Source organism: Orbicella franksi, chromosome 9 (assembly GCF_964199315.1).
Source record: "Orbicella franksi chromosome 9, jaOrbFran1.1, whole genome shotgun sequence".
In the NCBI taxonomy this organism is placed as follows: Eukaryota; Metazoa; Cnidaria; class Anthozoa; order Scleractinia; family Merulinidae; genus Orbicella; species Orbicella franksi.
Genome location: NC_138153.1, coordinates 13,026,428 through 13,047,737, shown reverse-complemented (window position 1 = coordinate 13,047,737; position 21,310 = coordinate 13,026,428). Strand labels below are relative to the sequence as shown.

The 21,310-nt window shown below is 37.3% G+C and overlaps 3 protein-coding genes and 1 long non-coding RNA gene across 4 annotated transcripts; 2 read left to right on the top strand and 2 right to left on the bottom strand.

Moving 5' to 3' along the window:
• Nucleotides 1-1,615: 1,615 nt before the first annotated feature.
• LOC145498649 (uncharacterized) lies at nt 1,616-2,274 on the bottom strand. The gene is made up of 2 exons (XR_014050879.1): nt 2,057-2,274; nt 1,616-1,860 (listed from the first exon to the last, which is right to left on the bottom strand). It is a non-coding gene; the product is annotated as an uncharacterized LOC145498649 (long non-coding RNA).
• A 4,583-nt stretch (nt 2,275-6,857) lies between these two features.
• On the top strand, nt 6,858-9,940 carry LOC145498145 (uncharacterized). The gene is made up of 3 exons (XM_081478027.1): nt 6,858-7,302; nt 8,020-8,312; nt 9,811-9,940. Exons 1-2 carry the CDS (start codon nt 7,143-7,145, stop codon nt 8,268-8,270), a joined length of 411 nt encoding a protein of 136 aa, XP_081334153.1. The 5' UTR covers nt 6,858-7,142; the 3' UTR covers nt 8,271-8,312; nt 9,811-9,940.
• A 3,057-nt stretch (nt 9,941-12,997) lies between these two features.
• Nucleotides 12,998-14,917, bottom strand: LOC145498775 (QRFP-like peptide receptor). Its single transcript, XM_081478703.1, has one exon. The coding sequence runs from the start codon at nt 14,915-14,917 to the stop codon at nt 13,850-13,852; it is 1,068 nt and encodes a 355-aa protein (XP_081334829.1). The 3' UTR covers nt 12,998-13,849.
• Nucleotides 14,918-18,648: 3,731 nt separating this feature from the next.
• On the top strand, nt 18,649-20,188 carry LOC145498774 (somatostatin receptor type 2-like). Its single transcript, XM_081478702.1, has one exon. The coding sequence runs from the start codon at nt 18,853-18,855 to the stop codon at nt 19,990-19,992; it is 1,140 nt and encodes a 379-aa protein (XP_081334828.1). The 5' UTR covers nt 18,649-18,852; the 3' UTR covers nt 19,993-20,188.
• Nucleotides 20,189-21,310: the final 1,122 nt, after the last annotated feature.

The window sequence follows — 21,310 nt, the reverse complement described above, 5'->3', positions numbered from 1 at the left end:
CTCATCAATTCAGATGAGGAAGATGCCAATGAGAGGCCAAATGCCACACGCTCAGGGCGAGCCATAAGTAGGAGATTCGAAATTGACTTCTCTTTCTTTTGATTTGTTTTTTAAACAGCTCTCTGTAGTATAGGGATTGTAAATATTGTCGTCATAGTGAGCACAATAACGTGAAGTAGGGGGATAATAGAGAAATATTAAAAAAGTTGAAATCTAAATATTGTTTGTTCAATTTTTTTTTTTGGGGGGAGGAGGGGGTCATCCCAAAAAATGACCGCTATAAGAGGGGGCCATGTGAAAAAATTGGTAAGCTGAGGGGGGGTCATGCGATTTTTAAATGGTGCTTCCCAAATCCCACCAGCACCCCCTCCCTCATAAAAAATGAACGGTCCCTAAAACAAAAAAAATATATATATTCAGTCATTTTCCACGCCTTGCAATTAAGAAAACACGGCTTTTAAAAGAACATATGTTTCAGCTAACATTTTTTTATCGGAGTGCCTGTGAACTCTCCCGCTGTTGATAGCCTAAGACCAAATATTTAGCTGCAAAATAGCAAGTTACTTTGTTAATGTAGAAATGTGTATTACATCGGTAACAAAGAATATCAAGGGTTCCGCAGTTTTTTGTGCTTTGTTAGGAAACCCATATTCGTGATATATTTTATGCTAGAAGTATAATTTGAGTAAGAAATTTTAAATTAGCGGCACATGGTAACTAATGTCGTGTAAATGTTTAGTACAAAATCAAGTGGTTCAGGAGGTAGATTGCAGGCTGTAGGTTGTATGTACTTGAAAGGAAGGTTGCAAGCAAACAAACACCTTCGTTATCATTATTTTCGGTGAACACGTTTAGTTTGGTAGTCAGTCGGCTCTTACGTAGACTTCTTTCAAATCCTAACTCAGGAAAAACAACAACAACAACAACAACAACAACAAAAAAAAAAAAACAGCTGCAGCAGTAATAGGAACGTTGTCGCAAATGCTCAGATCACTCTGAACGAAAAATACTTAATGTAGTTGGAAAGGTGGGCGATGTCTTAGGTGTTAATGTTATGCTTTCTCAGTTCGAATGAACCAATGAGCTGATTATCTTAGTTTAACCATGTCCGTTACGCCAAAAAGCCTGATCTATTCAATAAGAAATCACGTCAATCATTAGCAAACATAAAGCACTATTTGTGAGGTTCGATTACTTAATCGCTGGCTATCGCGTTATTTCAGCGATTATAACAGAGCCTGTATGCTTGTCGTGTTTACATGTATGTCTACGTGCCGAAGACTGAATATCTTAAATTTAAGACACTATAGCAACGCTGAAAAGTACCACTGAGAGAAATAAACCAATGCGAAACCGATTTCTGAGATCGAGTCACTTGACATGCATGCTTTGAATCTGCCTTTCTTTATCGTTACAGTTACTGCAGCCAGTTATTTGCGCTCAAATTTCGCGTTTACTCAGTTAATCATTTCATCTGATGTTTTAGGCTGAAAAAATGTGACTATAAGTCTTTTGCACGTCAAGTTCATCACTATAAAAAGCTGACTCATGTATATCTGCACTTTAGGGAGTTTCACTTTAAAACTGCTTATTTTACTTAAAAAAAACAAGACCATAACTACATAATTTTTAAACGTTCAATTTTAATTTACATGTCATGCACTATATATGCTTAACAATGTTATTTGTGACTTCATTCAAATTTATTATTTCGGTATCTTTTCATCATGGCCAAGACTGCTGGTGGTTTAATAAGCTTTTATTCGTCCTTAGCGTCACTCAGCGTTCAGTTCTACAGCCCATACGTTCAGCAGCATCACACAATCGGCGCTTGGCTCGAAGAGCATTGTCGTCTCTGTCCTACAAGGGGAAAAGGGTGCGAAATATATGAAAGCAATTTATATTGTTTTCGCTCTCTAGCTTTGAGGAAAGCGGTCAAAAAATCAAATTGAAAAACTGTACAAAATGGCAGCTCTCAGTATTGAGTGAAATGTAAAAAACAAAAGAAACAAAAAAAAAAAAAAGAAAGAAAGAAAAACTATTTATAGGTTCTTACCATTAACATTTTTTTTTCATGGCACGATTTCTTCCCATCCGGGCAAGTAACAGAGGGTCCGTTTCCAAAAGCATCAGATTTGGTTACAAATGGTGCCAACACGAGAAGAGTGCAGGCTAAGTACGTAATCAACTTGGCAGCCATTTTTGCCATGTTTTGCCTTTCTTCTGAGGTAATTTGACTTCACTCCTGCCCTTCTTCTAGGTTGTGATGATACTGTAATAAACGGTTCAGGTTAAATAGGCAACTCTTATTAAAGATTGGACGAATTTACATGTTGTTGAGACTTTGAAATGAAGTTGCAGAACAAAGTTGAATAGAACGCGGTTATAATATTGTTATATTGTTTTCTTATTATGACTTTGTCGGGCATTGTGGCGCATTTTGCGGTCTAAAATGGAGAATTTTGCGGGCTAAAATGTATTTTAGCCCGCTGACAGTTTAGTAATTGTGCAATTAATTTCAACACTTTTTAAGGCTTATAGAACTTTCCTTTCACGTCTTTTACATTTGTAGAAAGCTCAAATGGCAAGACTTTGCAATTTATAGTCAGCTTAGCTTGATATATTGTGTATTTTTATTGAGGGTAAATAGAAGCAGTTCAACTTGTAATCGCTCGCGTGATTGTTCAAATTGTTTTGTTGTACTTTATTTCAGTTTTTGTTTTCTCAATGCCCTTCATAGTGATAATAATAGTAATACAGTTTATATTTTCGGGCATAAATATGTTTTGGGCCTTTCTCAGGCAAAATACATCAAAGGTTCATGGCAGGCAATCCTAAAGCTCTCTTTCACTCACTGTTAAGAGTTTTTTCTCTGGTTAAAATTATAGGCATTTCCATTGCGTAGTATTGTAATATTCATTTATATAAAGGTGATGTTTGTTGTAATTTAAAAGGGTCGGGATAAAATGAGCCTGAGTCGACATCATGATAGATTTCGACCTCAGGTCAGTCTAAAGTCCAATTGTTAGCAGTGAAACCTACGCGTAAATTAAAAGCTCTCTTTTAGTTCTTCACACAACAGAACCTTTACTTTTCTATCAGCAAATATTTGTTGAGAGCTATATTTGAAATGAATTCGTATCATGGATATGTTTAAACTAACATTTACGTTATTGGCTTAAGGCTGGTAGGCTGAGCAAGAGTAGCGTTAGGATATAAATTCGGTGATAGATTCCGATGAACGAAATATGAAAACCCGAACATTAAAACTAAGTTTAGACAATGATACAAAATTTATTTTTCGAGGAAGGCAAACATTATTACATTCAGATTAACCTATCTCTTTCATAATGACTCAATTTCACGTCGGCGTTGTTTCAGAAAGCTTTATAGCTAAAATGAACCCGTAGTTAAATAGCTAATTTAAGTATTTTGTTAGAGAAAAGCCATTAAACATAGCTTAGTCTACCGGTGTACGTAAGCAATTAAACGAAAATTACTGCTTGTTGCTGAAGCAACAGCGGTAATAAGAAATAATGTATTTTTAGTTTACTTTCAGTTAAGGTGATTCCCTAGTAAAAGAAACCGCCATAGATTTCCGATGAAACTTGATATGCTGTTGCTACAGGTCGAGGAGATATTAAAAACTTAGTAAAAAGAGGGGGTCACTGTGCTTGTTCTCACGCCACAATGCTGACAAATACGGTTATTTAGGTGACTTTTGGTAATCTCCGTGCGGAATAAATAAGCTCGATTATCTTTCAATGCAGCGTGTTATGTCACAGAGAGTTTGACTTTCTTTGGTTGTTTATTCATACCCTGCATTTTTTTTATCCTTTTAAAGGAAACATAATTTGGACATGCGCTGTTAGGCCCGTTCAGTGTCTCCATCTGTAGTATTTATTTCATTTGCCAAAAAAGTAGCCATAGATTTTTGCTAATGTTTTTCTCAGTTATTGAGGATATTGTTCTCATTAAAATTAGGAAATAAAAAGTGGGGGTCACCTTGCTCCTTTTAAGAGAGAAAGAGCATTTATTTCGCTATCGAGTTTAGTTTGAGGGAAATCTCTTACGTTTTGTACGGGCACGCGCTCATGTGTGCGCGCTAATGACACAAAAATCGTGCGCAGTAGGGATGCGCAATGCATTAACCATAAATTTAAACTTATGCGCACTGTAAAGTTCACAGTTGAAAGTTTTATCTTCATCGGCTTGGTTTATTTTTGATAATGACTCATAGCTCCAAGACCATTAGACAAAACTGAATTGAAAAGAAAGTCAAGAACTATGCATAGAGGATCCTTGTGGTCGATAGCAAAATACACCAAAAGTTCATGCCAGGCAATCCTAAAGCTCTCTTTCACTCACTGTTAAGAAATTTTTCTCTGGTTAAAACTGTGGGCATTTCTATTAAGTAGTCGGTTGTAATATTGATTTATATGAAGGTGAGGTTTGTTGTAAGACAGGGAGATGACAACGGAGTAATGAAGATTATTAACACCTTGTGGTTAGCCTCCTACTTCGGGCGTCCTCAGGTCACAACTCTACTTTTAGCATTGGTTTCCATATGACCTATCAGAATCATGTAAATTTTTTGGAATAGTTTCAATACATGTCTGCACATGTCAGAATTGCTAACTGACTATTGCCTAAAAATTTACAAAACATTATGTTGGAATCGGGTAATTAAAAAAAATGCTTTCCCCAACTTATTCAGAACATAACAAATATGTCAAAGCGTTTTAACGGAGATATATCACCTAAAACAAAAAATATATATTCAGTCATTTTCCACGCCTTGCAATTAAGAAAACACGGCTTTTAAAAGAACATATGTTTCAGCTAACATTTTTTTATGCTGTCTGAACGATTTATTGTAGTACGATTTACTTATTATTCAGTTTAATCGGAGTGCCTGTGAACTCTCCCGCTGTTGATAGCCTAAGACCAAATATTTAGCTGCAAAATAGCAAGTTACTTTGCTAATGTAGAAATGTGTATTACATCGGTAACAAAGAATATCAAGGGTTCCGCAGTTTTTTGTGCTTTGTTAGGAAACCCATATTCGTGGTATATTTTATGCTAGAAGTACAATTTGAGTAAGAAATTTTAAATTAGCGGTACATGGTAAGTGATGTCGTGTAAATGTTTAGTACAAAATCAAGTGGTTCAGGAGGTAGATTGCAGGCTGTGGGTTGTATGTACTTGAAAGGAAGGTTCTACTTCTATGACCATTGATTGTAGTAAGGTTTAAACATCCTGAAAAATGGGAAAAGAGCAAACAAGCAAACAAACACCTTCGTTGTCATTATTTTCGTTGAACACGTTTAGTTTGGTAGTCAGTCGGCTCTTACGTAGACTTCTTTCAAATCCTAACTCAGGAAAAAAAAACAAAACAAAACAAAAAACAGCGGCAGCAGTAATAGGAACGTTGTCGCAAATGCTCAGATCACTCTGAACGAAAAATACTTAATGTAGTTGGAAAGGTGGGCGATGTCTTAGGTGTTAATGTTATGCTTTCTCAGTTCGAATGAACCAATGAGCTGATTATCTTAGCTTAACCATGTCCGTTACGTCAAAAAGCCTGATCTATTCAAGAAGAAATCACGTCAATCATTAGCAAACATAAAGCACTATTTGTGAGGTTCAATTACTTAATCGCTGGCTATCGCGTTATTTCAGCGATTATAACAGAGCCTGTATGCTTGTCGTGTTTACATGTATGTCTGCGTGGCGAAGACTGAATATCTTAAATTTAAGACATTATAGCAACGCTGAAAAGTGCCACTGAGAGAAATAAACCGATGCGAAACCGATTTCTGAGATCGAGTCACTTGACATGCATGCTTTGAATCTGCCTTTCTTTATCGTTACTGTTACTGCAGCCAGTTATTTGCGCTCAAATTTCGCGTTTATTCAGTTAATCATTTCATCTGATATTTTAGGCTGAAAAAATGTGACTATAAGTCTTTTGCACGTCAAGTTCATCACTATCTAAAGCTAAACTGACCCATGTACATCAACCAATTCGGATGATTTTTATTATCTTTCATCCTAGGACATTTAGCCTTGAAAGATCCTGCTTGCCAAAGAGCTGAAAAAACATAATTTCCTTTCTTTGCACCCAGGAAAAGATATCTTGACACTTGCATCTGATAACAATAAGTGGACAAAATTGAAATGCGGATGTGACTTGATCTTGTCGAAAAGAATGGAAATTGCGTTTTTGTATCTATTAATACAGCGACTACGTGCTTCCATTAAATTGACATAAAGTGCTTGTTTAAAGGATGATATAGATTAAATCCGTTTGCAGAATTGGCTTCTGTTTAACACCTCGACCAAGAGTCGATAGGCGATTGTCTCGCCGCGGAAAATATCCTACAGTGGACAGAAACTTCGTCAGCGAAAGAGCATTTTTTTTAACATGAATTTTTAATAGATTCTAACCAAACCGTATGCCGGTTTCTGTTCCTATACACAAAGAAATCAGGAAGCACTACAACCCACATATATACAGCTGAGAAACATTCGAAATAAATTAAGTGACTCGTTAAGGAAAGGTTCATCAGGTTTTTGTTACTTTAAAATGAAATATGAATACCTTATAATAAATGAATGGTAAAATTTGGTCTATGATGTCAACTGCAACAGAAAAGAGAAACTTGTAAATAAGTTAAAATGCAAATTCTAATTGACGCTTTTAATGGATTACAAGAGTTTGAACTTATTTACTTTGCTCTTATTTCCCTGACAAGCTGGCATACTGTGCTTTTCGTAAGTTTCTTTGTCGTAAGTTCAGTATTTGCGTTGATTGTAACAACTTCTTCCTCGACTGTCATCCTGTTCTCATTTAGCATTTGCCGAAAGCTTTCACTTTTTCACATTCACAAAGTAAATTAATACCAAGTTCACAGCTATTAGTCCTTTGTTAAATGTTTTCTTTGAGGTCAGGGCGAAAGTAGCGCTTTAATCGCTCCAGTTTCTGATGGATTCATTGAAACATCAGCGAACAAAAGATTCTTAAACAGCGACGAATAGGCAAATAATCCTTCTGCAGGGTCACCGGATACGCCATAACCTACATAAATGGACGATCAACTAAACGTAGTTCCAACAAGCTTTGTTTTACTGCCACCTCAATGGCGTCTACTTCTTCGTTAAAGTTATTTATCACCTATCTTTTGCTCTTTAACATTTTCTCGGATGGATTAGCCTTTTTAAATGACGGAAACGATGTAGATACTTACGAAGCAGCAGATATAACCACGACTGAGTATCCAGATGTAGACATGCACGAAGGTGGGAAAGCTATTTAATGATTTACTATAACGATAGTTAAAACTGCTTTCAAAATAGTATTACACGTAGGCAAAAATTGAAGAAAAAAAATTCTCAGTAATAATGCTTGGCTGAAAATAACCATGTAAAAGAGAAAGAAAAAAGGAAGAGACGGAACAAACTGTAATCTTACGACAGTCGAAGATATTTCATTTAAAGGTCCTCAAATCTAGTCCGGTCTTTTTCTAACAAAAGGACACCATTTCCTTTCTCTTTTTTCTAAAGGAAATTGACATTCATTCAGTTTCCAAGACGAATTTCGTTCTAGTACCATGCTTCAGACACAAATTAGCCTTAGTGTTTTTTAAAACAATTCAACAATGAAATCGAAATTTTTTTTACCTAAGATCTGATTGAACCAACCTGGTTTCGCTTTTGTATGTTGGTATATCAAGAAAGGTTTAAAACGAAACTAAAAGCTAGTTTGGAATCTTACTTTAACAAAAGCTTGAAAACAACTAAACGTAATTTCGAGTAGAAACTTCAGATATCGATTACAAATGTTTTACTTGGCTTTTGAAAGCCAAGCATGGCCAAGTTTCGAAAACAGTGGCCGCGAAATATTATGTAATAACTTGCTCTCCTCAACTTTTAAAGGTAGCTATCCGCAAGATTACATCCGCGAAAAGAGGTAAAGTGGATTTGAGTTTTACAATTTTTCATTCGTATTACTTGCAGGTGAAATGATCAAACAAGTCCATAATCCTTTATTCTCCGCGCCCGAGACATTCAGCAAGAAAGGAAACGTTGGAATTATTCAGCCTCCTTGCGAAAGATTCGGCTGCGGTAAACGAGAAATCTATGCTCATAAAAAGGCGTTTCCTAAAGGTTTCTTTACATCTAAGATTCGTCAACTGCAACTGAAAAGAGCACAGACACGAGTTGGTCCTCCATCATGTGGTAGATATGGTTGTGGAAAGAGAAAATGAAGGCTACCAAACGATTTCAAGTTTATCAGTGTTACTGAGAAGGTTAGTTTGTGTTTGAATTATTCAACATTTAGTTTTCGTACAAATTCGATCAAACTCCATCTGGTTGTCTTTAATTTGTGAGAGTACATGTTACTTAGAAATTTTGAATGAAAAGTTAATTTAACATGCTATCGATAATACCATAATGTCATCGGAATTTCGCCTATTATCATTTCTCCTTATGCGTTAAAGCTAAAATATAATTATGTGAGGAAGTTTAAGTAATAGGCGTTATGGTTTACGCTGTTATTTCGTTTTGCAAAGCACAACTTAAATAGTAACAGTGCGTGAACCAAACAAGGACTTGTGAGACGTAAATGACAAAACAAGCTGAGTCCGTGAAATAACACGAAATATCAATCCTATGAAATATTTGCTTCATCTTTTTCTTTTCAGCACTCTCTCGATTAAATCATTACGAGCAAAAATAGCTGATTTGTTTGTTTGTGTTTGTGTTTTTTGTTTTTGCTCTAATTCAGACTGATAACCTGTTTGGAAGAATACACTGGGTGACGCAATGTACCTGATTGTAAATCTAACACCGTCATTTCGTCTGAAAACAGTTAAATTAATCCTTTCTCCCGTCTTTACACCTTCGGAAATAACTATATAATTCTGAAGTTTAATCCGTCGCACTTAGCTGCCTTTGTAATTACTGTACGGTTTCTCGAGTTTGCTTTCATAATGGCTCTTTTTGCTAGCATTGTGTTTGCCTTCGGGAAATTATTCCCATCTAGCTGCAGGGCTTGATGTTGAGAGAGTGATTTGAGCTTTATTTCCCTCATTTCATGTAGCACGTTCCGGGGAAGCGGCGGGAATATATTTGTATCGCAGGGTTCAGATAAATATCGCCACACACTTCTCGTGTTTATTTAATGATGTTGTGCAGCCAATCAAATTGCGAGTTTTCCAAGTTCAAGCGCATCGTAAGTGAGCGCAGCCAGCAATGAACAGTTATCATGGTACCAATACGCAAGTAAATAAATCATTACACGGATTCGGTCAACGTGTTTACATGCTTGTTACCTCACAATCCAGACCACGTGATGATTCATTTGGGAGGGTATAATTGTGCAATTTGCTACGCGCAACTGATTGCATGGGAGTATGTACAAACGCAGCAATTGTAACCTCCCAAATGAATCATCACATGATCTAAATTGAGTGGCAACAAGGATGTAAACACGTTAGCAGAATCCGTCTATTAGGGCTGCAAGCAAAAACCGTCGTCTGTGGCGAATGCTTCAGTTTTCGGTTTTTACTTATAGCCGATTTTCATTGCAGGCAATTTAAAATTCAAGTTACTCAACCTCCCCATCCTTCCTTAGCACGCCGATAAGGATCTAATCAACAAAAAACTTGCAAACTTAAAACAAGAAGGAAAACAAACAAACAAACAAAAACAACAACATCAACAACAGCAACAGATAAACAGGGTGGGCTGGTTGATGATAATGCATGTATTTCGATCTTACAACTACTTCCGCTTCATTTCTAGGTTCCAGAAGTTAAATGCCAACAAGAGATAGAAGAAAGTTCATAGCAAAAGAAAAGCAAGTAAATGGAAAGTTAGAAAAATTAAGGAAACAGATAAATAATGTATTACTTAGATAAATAAAAACGCGGCATTAAAATGTATTCTGTTTTTTATATTTTCTGTTGTCATGGCATCCTTGAAGGTGAAATATGGCCTTAGTTTTCTTAAGGTAACAAAACGCCTGTATTGTGTTTGTCCGATCATTAAGATTTCAATGGAATATACCCATTAGTGTCCAAAATTAAGGTCGCTTCGCCATCTATCTATTGGCAATGTTATAAAATGATTAATTTATCATTGCTTTTAGCCGTACATCGTCGAGTTGTGATGTATTTGGGAAGTTTAGAAAGCAGTCAAGAACCTAGAGTTTCTTTCGACTGCACCAAAATCAAATTTAACGTTTCTTTCGTGCTCCCCAAATTTCATCAGTGAAGCACACTAAAATATGAATCAGTTGCCTTCTTATGTTTCTGACCAGCTCGATCATCTCAGCATCACAGCTGCGCTCTCAAAAACTACAGCCAAAGTATTTTACGTTCTACGAAAATCAGGAACCTGCTCCGAAATGATCCCTGAATTTGTTCAACTGGGTCTAAAACGATATCCAAGTAAGTTTAGCCGGAATATCTTTAAGTTACTTCGGAATACTGAAAATCAAGAGAGTTCTGTGTCAGGCATAGGCGTACGGGCACCTTCGGACTTGGGAGGGTGGTGACCTTCTTGCCCGAAAAAATTACTCAATGCCCGAATGTGTGAGTGTTGAAATCGGGATGTAAACGCACTCAAAATGCGTGACAAACATAAACGTTCACAAAGATAGTTGAATTGGAAGCTTGCATACTCAATGACCTCTATCAACAGCCCCAATCTAGTAAGATCTAAAACTTAATCTTATTAAAAGAAAACGTTCTTTCAGCGATCGGCTGATAAGCAACAGTGACATTTGTGTTTGAAGATGGACCGTTTGGACGTGTTACAGAAGCAATCATATATTCGAGACGAAAGTCTCTAAAAGGAAAGGCCGAAAACGCTATCCCGCTGACTACCGCGGCGTTTTCGGTGCACCTACGATACATAAGAGCAGCTGCAGATACAAATGGTACACTTTATACGGTACGGTACGATTACACGGTACGCACACGGTAGTGCTTCAGGTTCCAACTCACTGAAGTGACCACTGAACGGCCTACAGACACCCATTCGGGCGTCTAATCACACAGAGCTTCATAAAAAGTAGAAACTTTTTTTGCGAGTTTTGGAAATCACATCAACAGCATTATTTTGTAATGTTTTCTCTTAAGTGTCGTTGCCCGAATCATTGAACGATATTTTAAAAATTTTAATTGCCTTTTTCATTTTGTGGATGGAATAAAACAGGCAATTAACTTTCGTTTCTTTGTAAGGCTACCGCGTAAATCAATTTGTAAGTTTAGCCGAAAAAACTCGTCTTATCTCTTCCAGTAATTTCAGCTGAGTTTTTATGCAGTTGACAAACTGGGCTGGACAGCACGGATTGTACCGTTTAATTTAAGTCAGCTCAAAATTGATTTGAGCAACGTTACGGTTATTGAAGATATATTTTTATTTAATTTTTAGAAAACCAAACACAATGTTTGTTTTAAAAATGTAAAATTACAAAACGCAGTCAGTCCCGTCAAGGTCTTAAGATAGCACTCAGACCTGAAGCTCAGTTCAATATTTTCCTTTTATATTGCGGTGCCTTAGTCTTCTGTAAGCGTATGTCGTAGTGTTACTTTGACCTGACACCTGTCTTACCTTGTCTGAGAACAGTGCTTGAATTCGGCGTAATCATTAACCCTAGGCCCAGTCCACACTACTATCCGGGGGAATTTGAAAACGCAGCTAATTCTACGTTTAGGCCTACCGTCCACACTGATCCGTCGCGAAAACGGAGCTTTTCGAAAACGCTTTTAAAACCGGAGGGAATTGAAAACAGTGCTTTTCATTTTCGTGTGGACAGCAGACATTTTTAAAACTGAACTTTTTGAAAACGATGACCTCACAATAATCATGTGATTTCCCTATCCGAGTTTTCCTCAAACGCAAATCGAAAATGACGGGTGATTGTAGCGTTTTTTAAATTCCTCCGGCGTAGTGTGGTCGGGAAACATTTGATGCGTTTTCAGAGCGAAATCTTCCTTGCCACATTCCTCTGCCGTAGTGAGGACGGGGCCTTTGTTTTCCCGGGTCTTTAAGCTTTATATCGTTTCTACAATAGTATCATTCGATATGTCAGCTGCTGTGGCAATATTTTACTTCTATAGACTTTAAATGAGGTTTTCGTTCTTTATTTCTAGTATTGTTTGTTTCTTATTCATTGTTCTCAAGTTCAGTTCTTGTTACTCTGAGCTAAGGATTCGTCAATAAACGTAGGCAAATGGTGTATTGTTCTAAGGTGAAAGTTGCTTTTCTCCTTGTTGCAGAGTCTATATTATATATCGTATGTAGAGCGGTTTTCCGTTAACGCGTACTTGGTCAAGACACTTGACTCTCACGGTGCCTCTCTCCATATATATGCAGGAGTACTAGTGAATTGCTACAGCATCGTGGCGAGGGAAAGGGGTGGAAAACGGACGGTGAACGCCATCTCTCTGCGTCATGTAGAGTTGCATACAGTATACAGTGTAAGTGTGCCCACTCTTTCGCAACAGTCGAACATGTCCCAAAACAGGAAAAAACAACAACAACAATTAAGAAGGGTATTTGTTGATTTGTCTGGTTTTTTTTTTTTTAAAAAGGCTGGAAATTAGAAAATAGTTATTTTGAAAATGCCATAAAATTTGCCATAAAAGTAATAGTGAGTTTTATTCCTTTTAAAGTCTATTGCATGCTACTTTTAATGACTTACACCAATATAATTTTCCGCTATATGTTTTACAAATTTCTCCTCTAGCAGGCCATTTTTATTGGTTATAATACGATTACTCCAAAGCTTCCTTACAGCATACCGGCTAAAACAGTTCCGCGAAACTATTTTAATATTTGATACCATTTCCCGCTGAAGGGCTTATTCTATACTAAGTAATGATATTTTTCTCTTGAAAAATTCCTCAACTAGTATTCCCAAAGCATTACAAAGAAAACCCATGAAATAACCATTATGTTCTGCGCCGATGTAATTAGTTGAGCAAAGTATTAATATTGGAAAGATAAATGATTCAATGTTGCCGTTGCTAATAATATGTAAACTCAAAACTCAAGGAATAAAATATGCTTACAGCTAATCTTTTATGAATGTACATGCAACATTTCGCAAGATACCAGGTGCAGCTGCATAAAATGCACTGTTAAGTTAGTTTTGTTTAAACTTGTTTATATCTACTCAGCTAAAATTTAAGAAACGATGAGTTCAATGTTGTAAATTATGTTTTTCTTTTTAAGTTTAACAAAAAACGGCTCATATTGGAGGACCAGCACTTTGAGCGTGGAAATGTTCTTTAGGCGCTATTACAATAAATCTTCCAAACGTTTATTAAATCGTCTATGTTTACGCGATGAAAAATGCACAGTATTTGCAATCTTAAAATCGTAATTACCGTACATATATGTACAGTATCTGTCATGTTCACAACTAATAAAATAACATTAAGGTTCTTCCTAGATTCCTGTGTTCTTAGCGAGACAGTTAATTGAATTTCGCCCTTTCTCTGTCTCAATGTTTGCCTTTTTAAAACATAACATACAAAGTATTTCGAAACTTGGAATTAGTGAGCAATTCTTAACTGATATTCAGTTCATGCTGAACATCAACAATGTTTTACTGAAATATCAAACGAATACCAGTAAAGCTTTGAGCCAGCCTCGGTTTAAAGCCAAGTGTTTTTTTCCCGCTCCCTATTGTTGATGTTCGATAACTCTTCGCGGTTTCCTGCCAGTTGTCGATTTCTTTTTTCAAAATTACACCATTTCTACCAGGTCAGTCTTCCTGTTGCGTTATTGCGGTGCATTTTAAACATCTCCTTTTCGTGGTGACAGGACCTTAAATGCTCTGTTGTCGGACCCGCTCAACAGTAGAGAGGCTTACGTCATCCGTCCGGCGACGAGTGGAACGCAGGTTACTTCGAATGGAACCGCGGATTCCTCCGCGGAAAAATACTTTTGTAAATCCTTGGCGAAAATTTTCATTGAAGATAAAATACAGGCAGGGGCTTATGCAGCCGTTTGAATAGGCAATAAAAATAACCCAGAAAAATAACGAACTGGCATAGCATGGGACATTGGGGCCCCATTGAAAGAGAGCGATGTACATTGATACGTTGAAGGGTAACCAGCAGCATATGAAGACAATTACGACAGCGACGACCATTCGCAATACGCTTCGGTTGCGTTTGGCGACCCTCTTCTTGTCTTTTACAGACTGGTTGCCCGGGAACTTTTGGCGCTTCAGAGTAACGATGATTATGCTATAGACGATTGTCAGAATGGTGCCTGGGAAGAAAAAGAAGGTGATAGACATTATCAAAAAATAAACTGTTGACGTCTTGTCGTGATCTAGGAAAGGACTCCAGTTGTACTTGCAGAAAGCGTCATCGTAGAGCTTGTAAGCGTAGAAGTATGGCGAGTGCAACAGAGCGCCCACAAACCAAGTGGCTGCCAAAATCCTACGGCGGAATGCACCACTGCTCATTAAGCTCGCTTTCATCGGGAAAACCACACCGTAGAAACGATCAACCGCGATCGCCACCAAGCTGAGGATGGAAACGGCCGTCGAGACATCTTGGATGAAGAAGTCAAACTTGCAAAGGAAGGAGCCGAGCACTCCCCCCACAAACCATCTGTATGGCGCTGAATGAAGATCTGATAACAAGCGCGGAATAACAAAGACGGTGAAGAGGACGTCAGAAGCCGCCATGTTTAATATGAAGTAATTTATGGTGGATCTCATGCCACGGATCTTGAAAATGATGAGGATAACGAGGGAATTCCCCAGTAAAGAGCCGAAGCCAATGACGGAATACGCAAACGTTTTCCACGCTTTTTCTGTTGACGGGTCTGCCGGAAAACCACACGGATGTGACACATTATTCATCGTGTCATTGGCGGACATCTTTGATTACAAATGATCCGTAAATTTGGAGATACTAGTATTTGTAACTGCAGATCTTTATGTCATAAAATGGCTGGTAGCACTTTATCCGCAAACGCTGAATAATACTGGATGAGTCCACTTAAAGGATTGACTTTCCTGCACAGGAGATAAACATGATATATTGCTTTCATTAGAAACCTGAAATCAATTTAAAATTCACACATCTAAAGCTGTTTATAATCCGACACAATTCTAAAACTAATGCTATTGAAAATCATTGTAACAATTGGAAATGTGCGAAAGCTTACTAACGAGCTGGCAAACGATTCGTCCACAGTTTGCACCTTACACGTTCAATTAACATTGTTTCTTTCGGAATACAAACTATAGTCTCGTTTCCTTTGGCAATAACAAAAAACCTGGGGAAATTAACATCTCATGAATTTATTAAACAATAGTTAGTTTAAACTATATATATCTCCGTAGGTCAAAACCTGACAATTGTATCTTGTAATTTTAAACAACTGAGTTGAAAACGTTGACCTGAGTAATAAACAGGCGACGAAGAGATTATGACGAAAAAAATTCTCTTTGATACGTACGCAGAATTGTGGAGCACAAGCATTCAAATCTTAAGATATTTCAATATCACCATTAGAATTTTGAAAAAACCTAATCTTTCTTTTTTGCCGAAGACCTTCCTACCGCCCGGAACTTTCGTGAGGTAATTGGTTTAAATTATTAATTTCACAGCAATGGAAGTACAGTTGCATTACTAAAATAAACTGAACAGTGCCAATAACCGACTAATTTTTAAAGGTAATTTTACAATATTTATAGGCAGGCATTTCCTCTGCGCGATAAAAACGAAAATATTGCTTCTTTATTTCAGTTTTCACTGATTGACTGTCATCCCTGTATTGTACATACCAAATTTCGTGCCAAAACATCTACAGCCATCTGTCGTGAGAGGGATTGCATTATAATTTCTAAATTAAAATTACTCCCGCTTGTGCGATTGCTGTTAAAGATAACTCTGGCCTGTGTAAACTCTGCAAAATTGCCCCATTTATTTTAAACAAAGAATTGCCTGATTTTAACATGAACAAATTAAGTTAGTGGCTTAAAAGAAGGAAATTTAATCCTGGAAAAATGAAAAGGAGGGCAGACAGAGAGAGCAGACAGACGAAGGAGGTTTCAGTGTCGACATTATTTTTGTTTAAATCGTTTCTTGTTCAAACAGTGCATCTATTAATACAGGTTAATAAAATATGCTAAGTAACCAACAAAGAATAGCCAGTGTTTTTCTCAAAAAAAGGTACCACTGTCTTTGCCTTAAAATCTGCGTTACATTACTTTCAAAATTTACATTTTGCTACATTTTTTCTCTGTGTTTTAATTTAGATTGCCAGTGGCATTCGTAAGACTGTTTCCAGCTTAAGTGTGAAGTAGTTACAGGTTTTGAAATATGAATTCGGGCAAATAAGCCAGTTGCGTTGGCTGACGAGACGGTCTGGCAGGTTTTCTTGCAAGTTCACCCAATAAGTTTCCATAACAAAAATAAATCATTTTACAGTTTGTAAAGGCTTGCTTAGTCTTGCAAGGTTCGGTCCCTGTTCCGGGTTGGAGAACGACTTGGACTAGCTGGTGTAAAGGTTAACATCACAATGTTTGTCAAATTCAGTTTGAAACCACTGGTTTCAAAAAATGTTATCGAGTGCCTGTAATATAAGTCCAACTTGAGCGGTTTACGTCGGGTAGTCAGACAGACCACGGAAGGTTTGCGTTGATTTAGGTGAAAATTAAATCTCAATCTAAATGGATGTATAATCACAATTCAACGCATGTGCACACCATTCCTAGCCAAACGAAATAGTAAGTCGATACAACGTGGAAACTTGTGTCCACTTGCGACTCTGCTTCCAATGACACGAAATTGAAAAATTAGCAATTCCGATAGAGCTGCGTTTTTCTGGATTGCCGGTTTAGCTGGAGGAAATGAAGATCATAAGAAAGTAGACGGTCTGCGAGAAATATGGAAGATATATCCCGATTGGACTTAAGAGCATTTAAATTCTAAATCTCACTCTAAGAGGTGGATGCTGTGTTATTCAAGTGGTATTTTAGACGAAGTCACAATTCAAGTGAAAAAAATTTGAATTTCAAATCGTTTATGAAAATAGTTCTGTGCCTTTACCAACTTTTATACTTATCTTCTTGTGTCAAGGCAGCAAATCCTTTGAGTTAAATTTCTCTGAAATAAGTGTCATAAAAAAGAGTGCCGTTGTAAATTAAACCCGTTGCTTCTCACCCTGCAGCACTGATCAGTTGTTTTGTAACCTATCTGATGCCTCATGGTAATGAGAAAATTATTATCCCACGATGTCCTCTTCACGTACTCTCCTAAACGCAATTAGTACATAAAAAGTTTAAAAAACAGTGGAGATGATTTTGACATTATAATCTGTTAGGGAAGATATGGCAACCTAGACTGAATCGCGTCTTTGAATCACAGGCTTTAAGATTAGCTTGTATATGAATACGTATTTTTGTGAGTTGGTTCAAGCTCGGCGTTTTTTTTTTGCTGCGATAATTATCATAATAATTCTCATCAGTGAGGGAGCTAAAAACTCTCTAGGGTTCTAGATCTGACTCAGATGTGGCGTCCAATTCAGTATTGCAACGACGTTTTCACATTTGATATACAGCCTCTTAGCTTCGAAACCCTTTTCGGGAACTTCCGGTAAGTGTTTACTGGTGTACTGGGACTGAAAGTGCGCCTAAACTAATAATTGACGGAATTGAGAACAACGAAATTCTTGAATGGGTGTACATGCAATTATTCCTTCTTTTTTGTCCTTTAATTCATTGGCTTAGTATCGTACATTATATTTATAGCCCTGTTTACATGCTTCACAAGAAAGTGCTTCTCGTTTGGAAGCTAAGGAAGCGATATAAGATACCGCAAGCAGCTACATTTTAAATGACGATTTTCCTTGAATTGCTGTCGTTGAATTTTGACGCTAACCGCCATCTATCGATTACTGCTATCAATATATTACCGTTTGTAATTTTGGATGTCGGTAAAAAAAGCAATTATATAGCCACGCCACCTATCTCGAGCCAAAGCAATGCGGTAAGCAGCGGTTTACGTTGTACTTAACACGATGGTTACATAACCCAGTTATAGCAACAATTTAAGCTTGATTTTATCTGGTCGTGGATATTCCGAAGTATTGATCATTTTGGGTTTGAATATACACCATTCTAATCACTTGACACCTGCTTGTTAATCCTCTTTTCCGTTTAAGGTAATCTTGCAGACTTCCTCGAAGAAAAATACCAAAGACAGAAATAAAAAGAAAAAACATTTGGGGGTGTTTTCAATATCTCAATATAATTGATTATATTCTGATATTCAGTGATGGTATAAAATCAAAAGAAATATACACATATGAAGGAAATGAATAATATATTAAAATTCCCACCCATCTGTCACCTGTGTTTACTTATGTTTTCGCACATAAAATTGGCCAATGCACTCATATTTGTTTTCAGATATTGATCTACCTTAAAAATGAAATTCAAATTTCTAGACCTGTAGCTTTCAGCCAGCATAATGTGAAAGTTCATTTGCGGGCTCTGTTTTAAGTGGCTAACTGAGCAGGCAACGTGTAAAATTGATCGCTTGAGTATGTTCCAATTTCCTATTTAACCGAAGCAACCAGTACTAGTGAGATTTTACCCGGATGAATGTGTTCTTAAGTTCAGAGCCACGGATATTAATATCACATCAGAAGTTTTTCTGTCAATTATATCTTTATTAGAGAGATCCTGCAACAACATCCTTGGCACTCTGTCACGGGTGAGTGAAGTGCTTAACATCGACTTTCGGGCAGCGTCGTAGGAAATCTCCACCTAGACGAACTGTTTCGAGATCAGCGTTAAAACATATGGATGGGAATGGTTCAACTCCACAAAATTCTTCTGACGAAATATGTTATTCGGATTCATTCAATTTAGACGCCAATGCAAAGGCCGGTCAAACGTTTGCTTATGTCGCTATACTCGTCTTGAGTTTGGTGGGAAACTCGCTCATTGCTGCTGTCTTTTGCCAAGAAAAAAACCTACGCACAATGGTGGACTACTTCATTCTGAACATGGCGTGTTCGGACGTTCTTTTTGCGCTTACAGGAGCTCCTCGTAGGATAACAGAAATACTCTCCAGTCCCTATGAATGGCACGTCGATGGTTTTCTCGGAGAAGCACTCTGCAGAGTGACGTACATCATCCAGGACATCTCCACTACTGTGTCTATTGAGAGCTTAGTTGTGATAGCTGTGGACAGGTTTCGATCCATCGTTTTCCCTTTGAAACCCAATTTCGTCACGCCTTCTGTAAGACGTATCTTTATCTTTCTTACTTGGATTGTGGGGTTTGGATTCCACGCGCCATATATCTACACCTGGAGGTTATCCGTTCAAGGAAACAAAACCCTTTGTATTTATAGCTGGGCTCCACTTTATGAAATGGATAACGTTATCAAGGAATACTTCATCGTATTGTCCTTTTTTCTCTTTATATTGCCTATGATTACTTTGACAATTCTGTACTCCATTATTATCGTGCGGTTACGAGAACGTAAAGTCAAAGGGATCCGTTTTTCCACCAACCGGCAGAATTCTTGGAACAGGCGAACTAGAAATGTCTTAAGGACAGTCATTGCTGTGATCGTAGTTTTCGCCATATCTTGGCTACCATTTAATGTTTTTGTGTATTTATTTCTCCTTTACTGGGATCTAAACCCGTCTTGTACTATAAAAACTGTATATATGTATATCGTCATCTTGGCCCACGCCAATAATGCTATAAATCCCTATGTCATCTTCAGTTTTACTACAAATTACCGACAAGGACTTCAGGCATTATTTTGCTCCTTGAAAATCAGACCTCGTGTAATGGAAGCGAACGGTACTTCGGTCATCATCGATTTAAACAAAAAAGGGTTCGAGTCAAGCCATCGTTTGCAGAGAACGACGCCCGGCTCTGATAAAATTGAAGAGTTCGCTGAATGCTTCGACACCAGGCTTTAAATGGGATAAGCCATTCAATTTTCATAACGTAAACAATTGTCAAAGAAAAAACTATTTAATAACTAAAAATGGAAAAATCTCGTCTAAAATGAGAATGGATGGTTGTTGAACATTTGCCGACGAATGATCATGAAACGCAAGAAAAAAAATTATGTCAAAATAATGAAAAAAAAAAAGGTTACTGTTATTTTTTGGTCGCTCCTAGGGACATTAACTTTAAATGATACTCTTAAAAATAATAACTATAATCGGGTTTCTTTTTAATTATAATCTTGTTTCTGTTTAAATTGCAAAGCTAATGGCAAATCTGATTATTAGGCTGACGTAATCTTGTGTTTACAGCTCTTGAAATAAGTTGCCCGTGTTGTTATGGACCTGTGACGTGACACAAAACTGTAACCCTCATGATCTACTTTGTTTGTTGCACTCGTTAGTTTTTTATATAGTGCAAGATAGATGCCAGTCCATCATAAAGTTTGGTCATATGGTTTTCATTTTTTCAGCGTAGCAGTCCATTTCTTTCTTTTTGTATCTCCCAGTTAAACGTTTTGGTTGTCTACTACACACCAACGACTCTTTATACAAGTATAATTACTACGCCAAATGTAGAAAATTAGACGAAGTTAACGATGTATACAATATTATAGCGTTAATATGAAGGGCTGGTATGCAACGCGAATACATTGTGAGCAAAGACATCACATTTTACATTTCACAAAGGCGGCTCTTTTTAAATTCCAATAATGTAAAGAACATAAACTGTGATGTATGATACGAACTATAATAGCTATATGTCTACTGGGATTGTTATGGTTTCAATCACTAATCTACGCCGGAGCTTTCCCATTTGAATGTTCCCCACTGAACTAGTACAGCAAAACATACAAGAATAACAGAAAAGTGAGCTTATTCGACTCAAAACAAGTAAATGCTGTGTCGATCGCCATGCGGTACTGTAAGTTATACCTGTAGCTTATATTAGAGATGCAGATATGTCGACAAGTATTTATCAGCTTTTGTTAAATATATATATGAACATTTATCCAATTGAATTATCCGCCAAGCGGAACCCCATACTCATATAGGAAAGAAAAGGAAACCCATGAGTTGATTTTCTCATGGTTATCATGCCTAGCGGTATTGCTCGTGGGCGCATACGCACGACGGCGACGGCGACGGCGACGACGACGACGACAGAGTAGCGCAACATGGCGGCCATGCTCCAAATAATAGGTTGACAGAGACATACAGCCTTGGTTTACCGTGTACTTCTTTGATATTGGACATCCATGTTATGATCAATTGACACCTGTCGAAT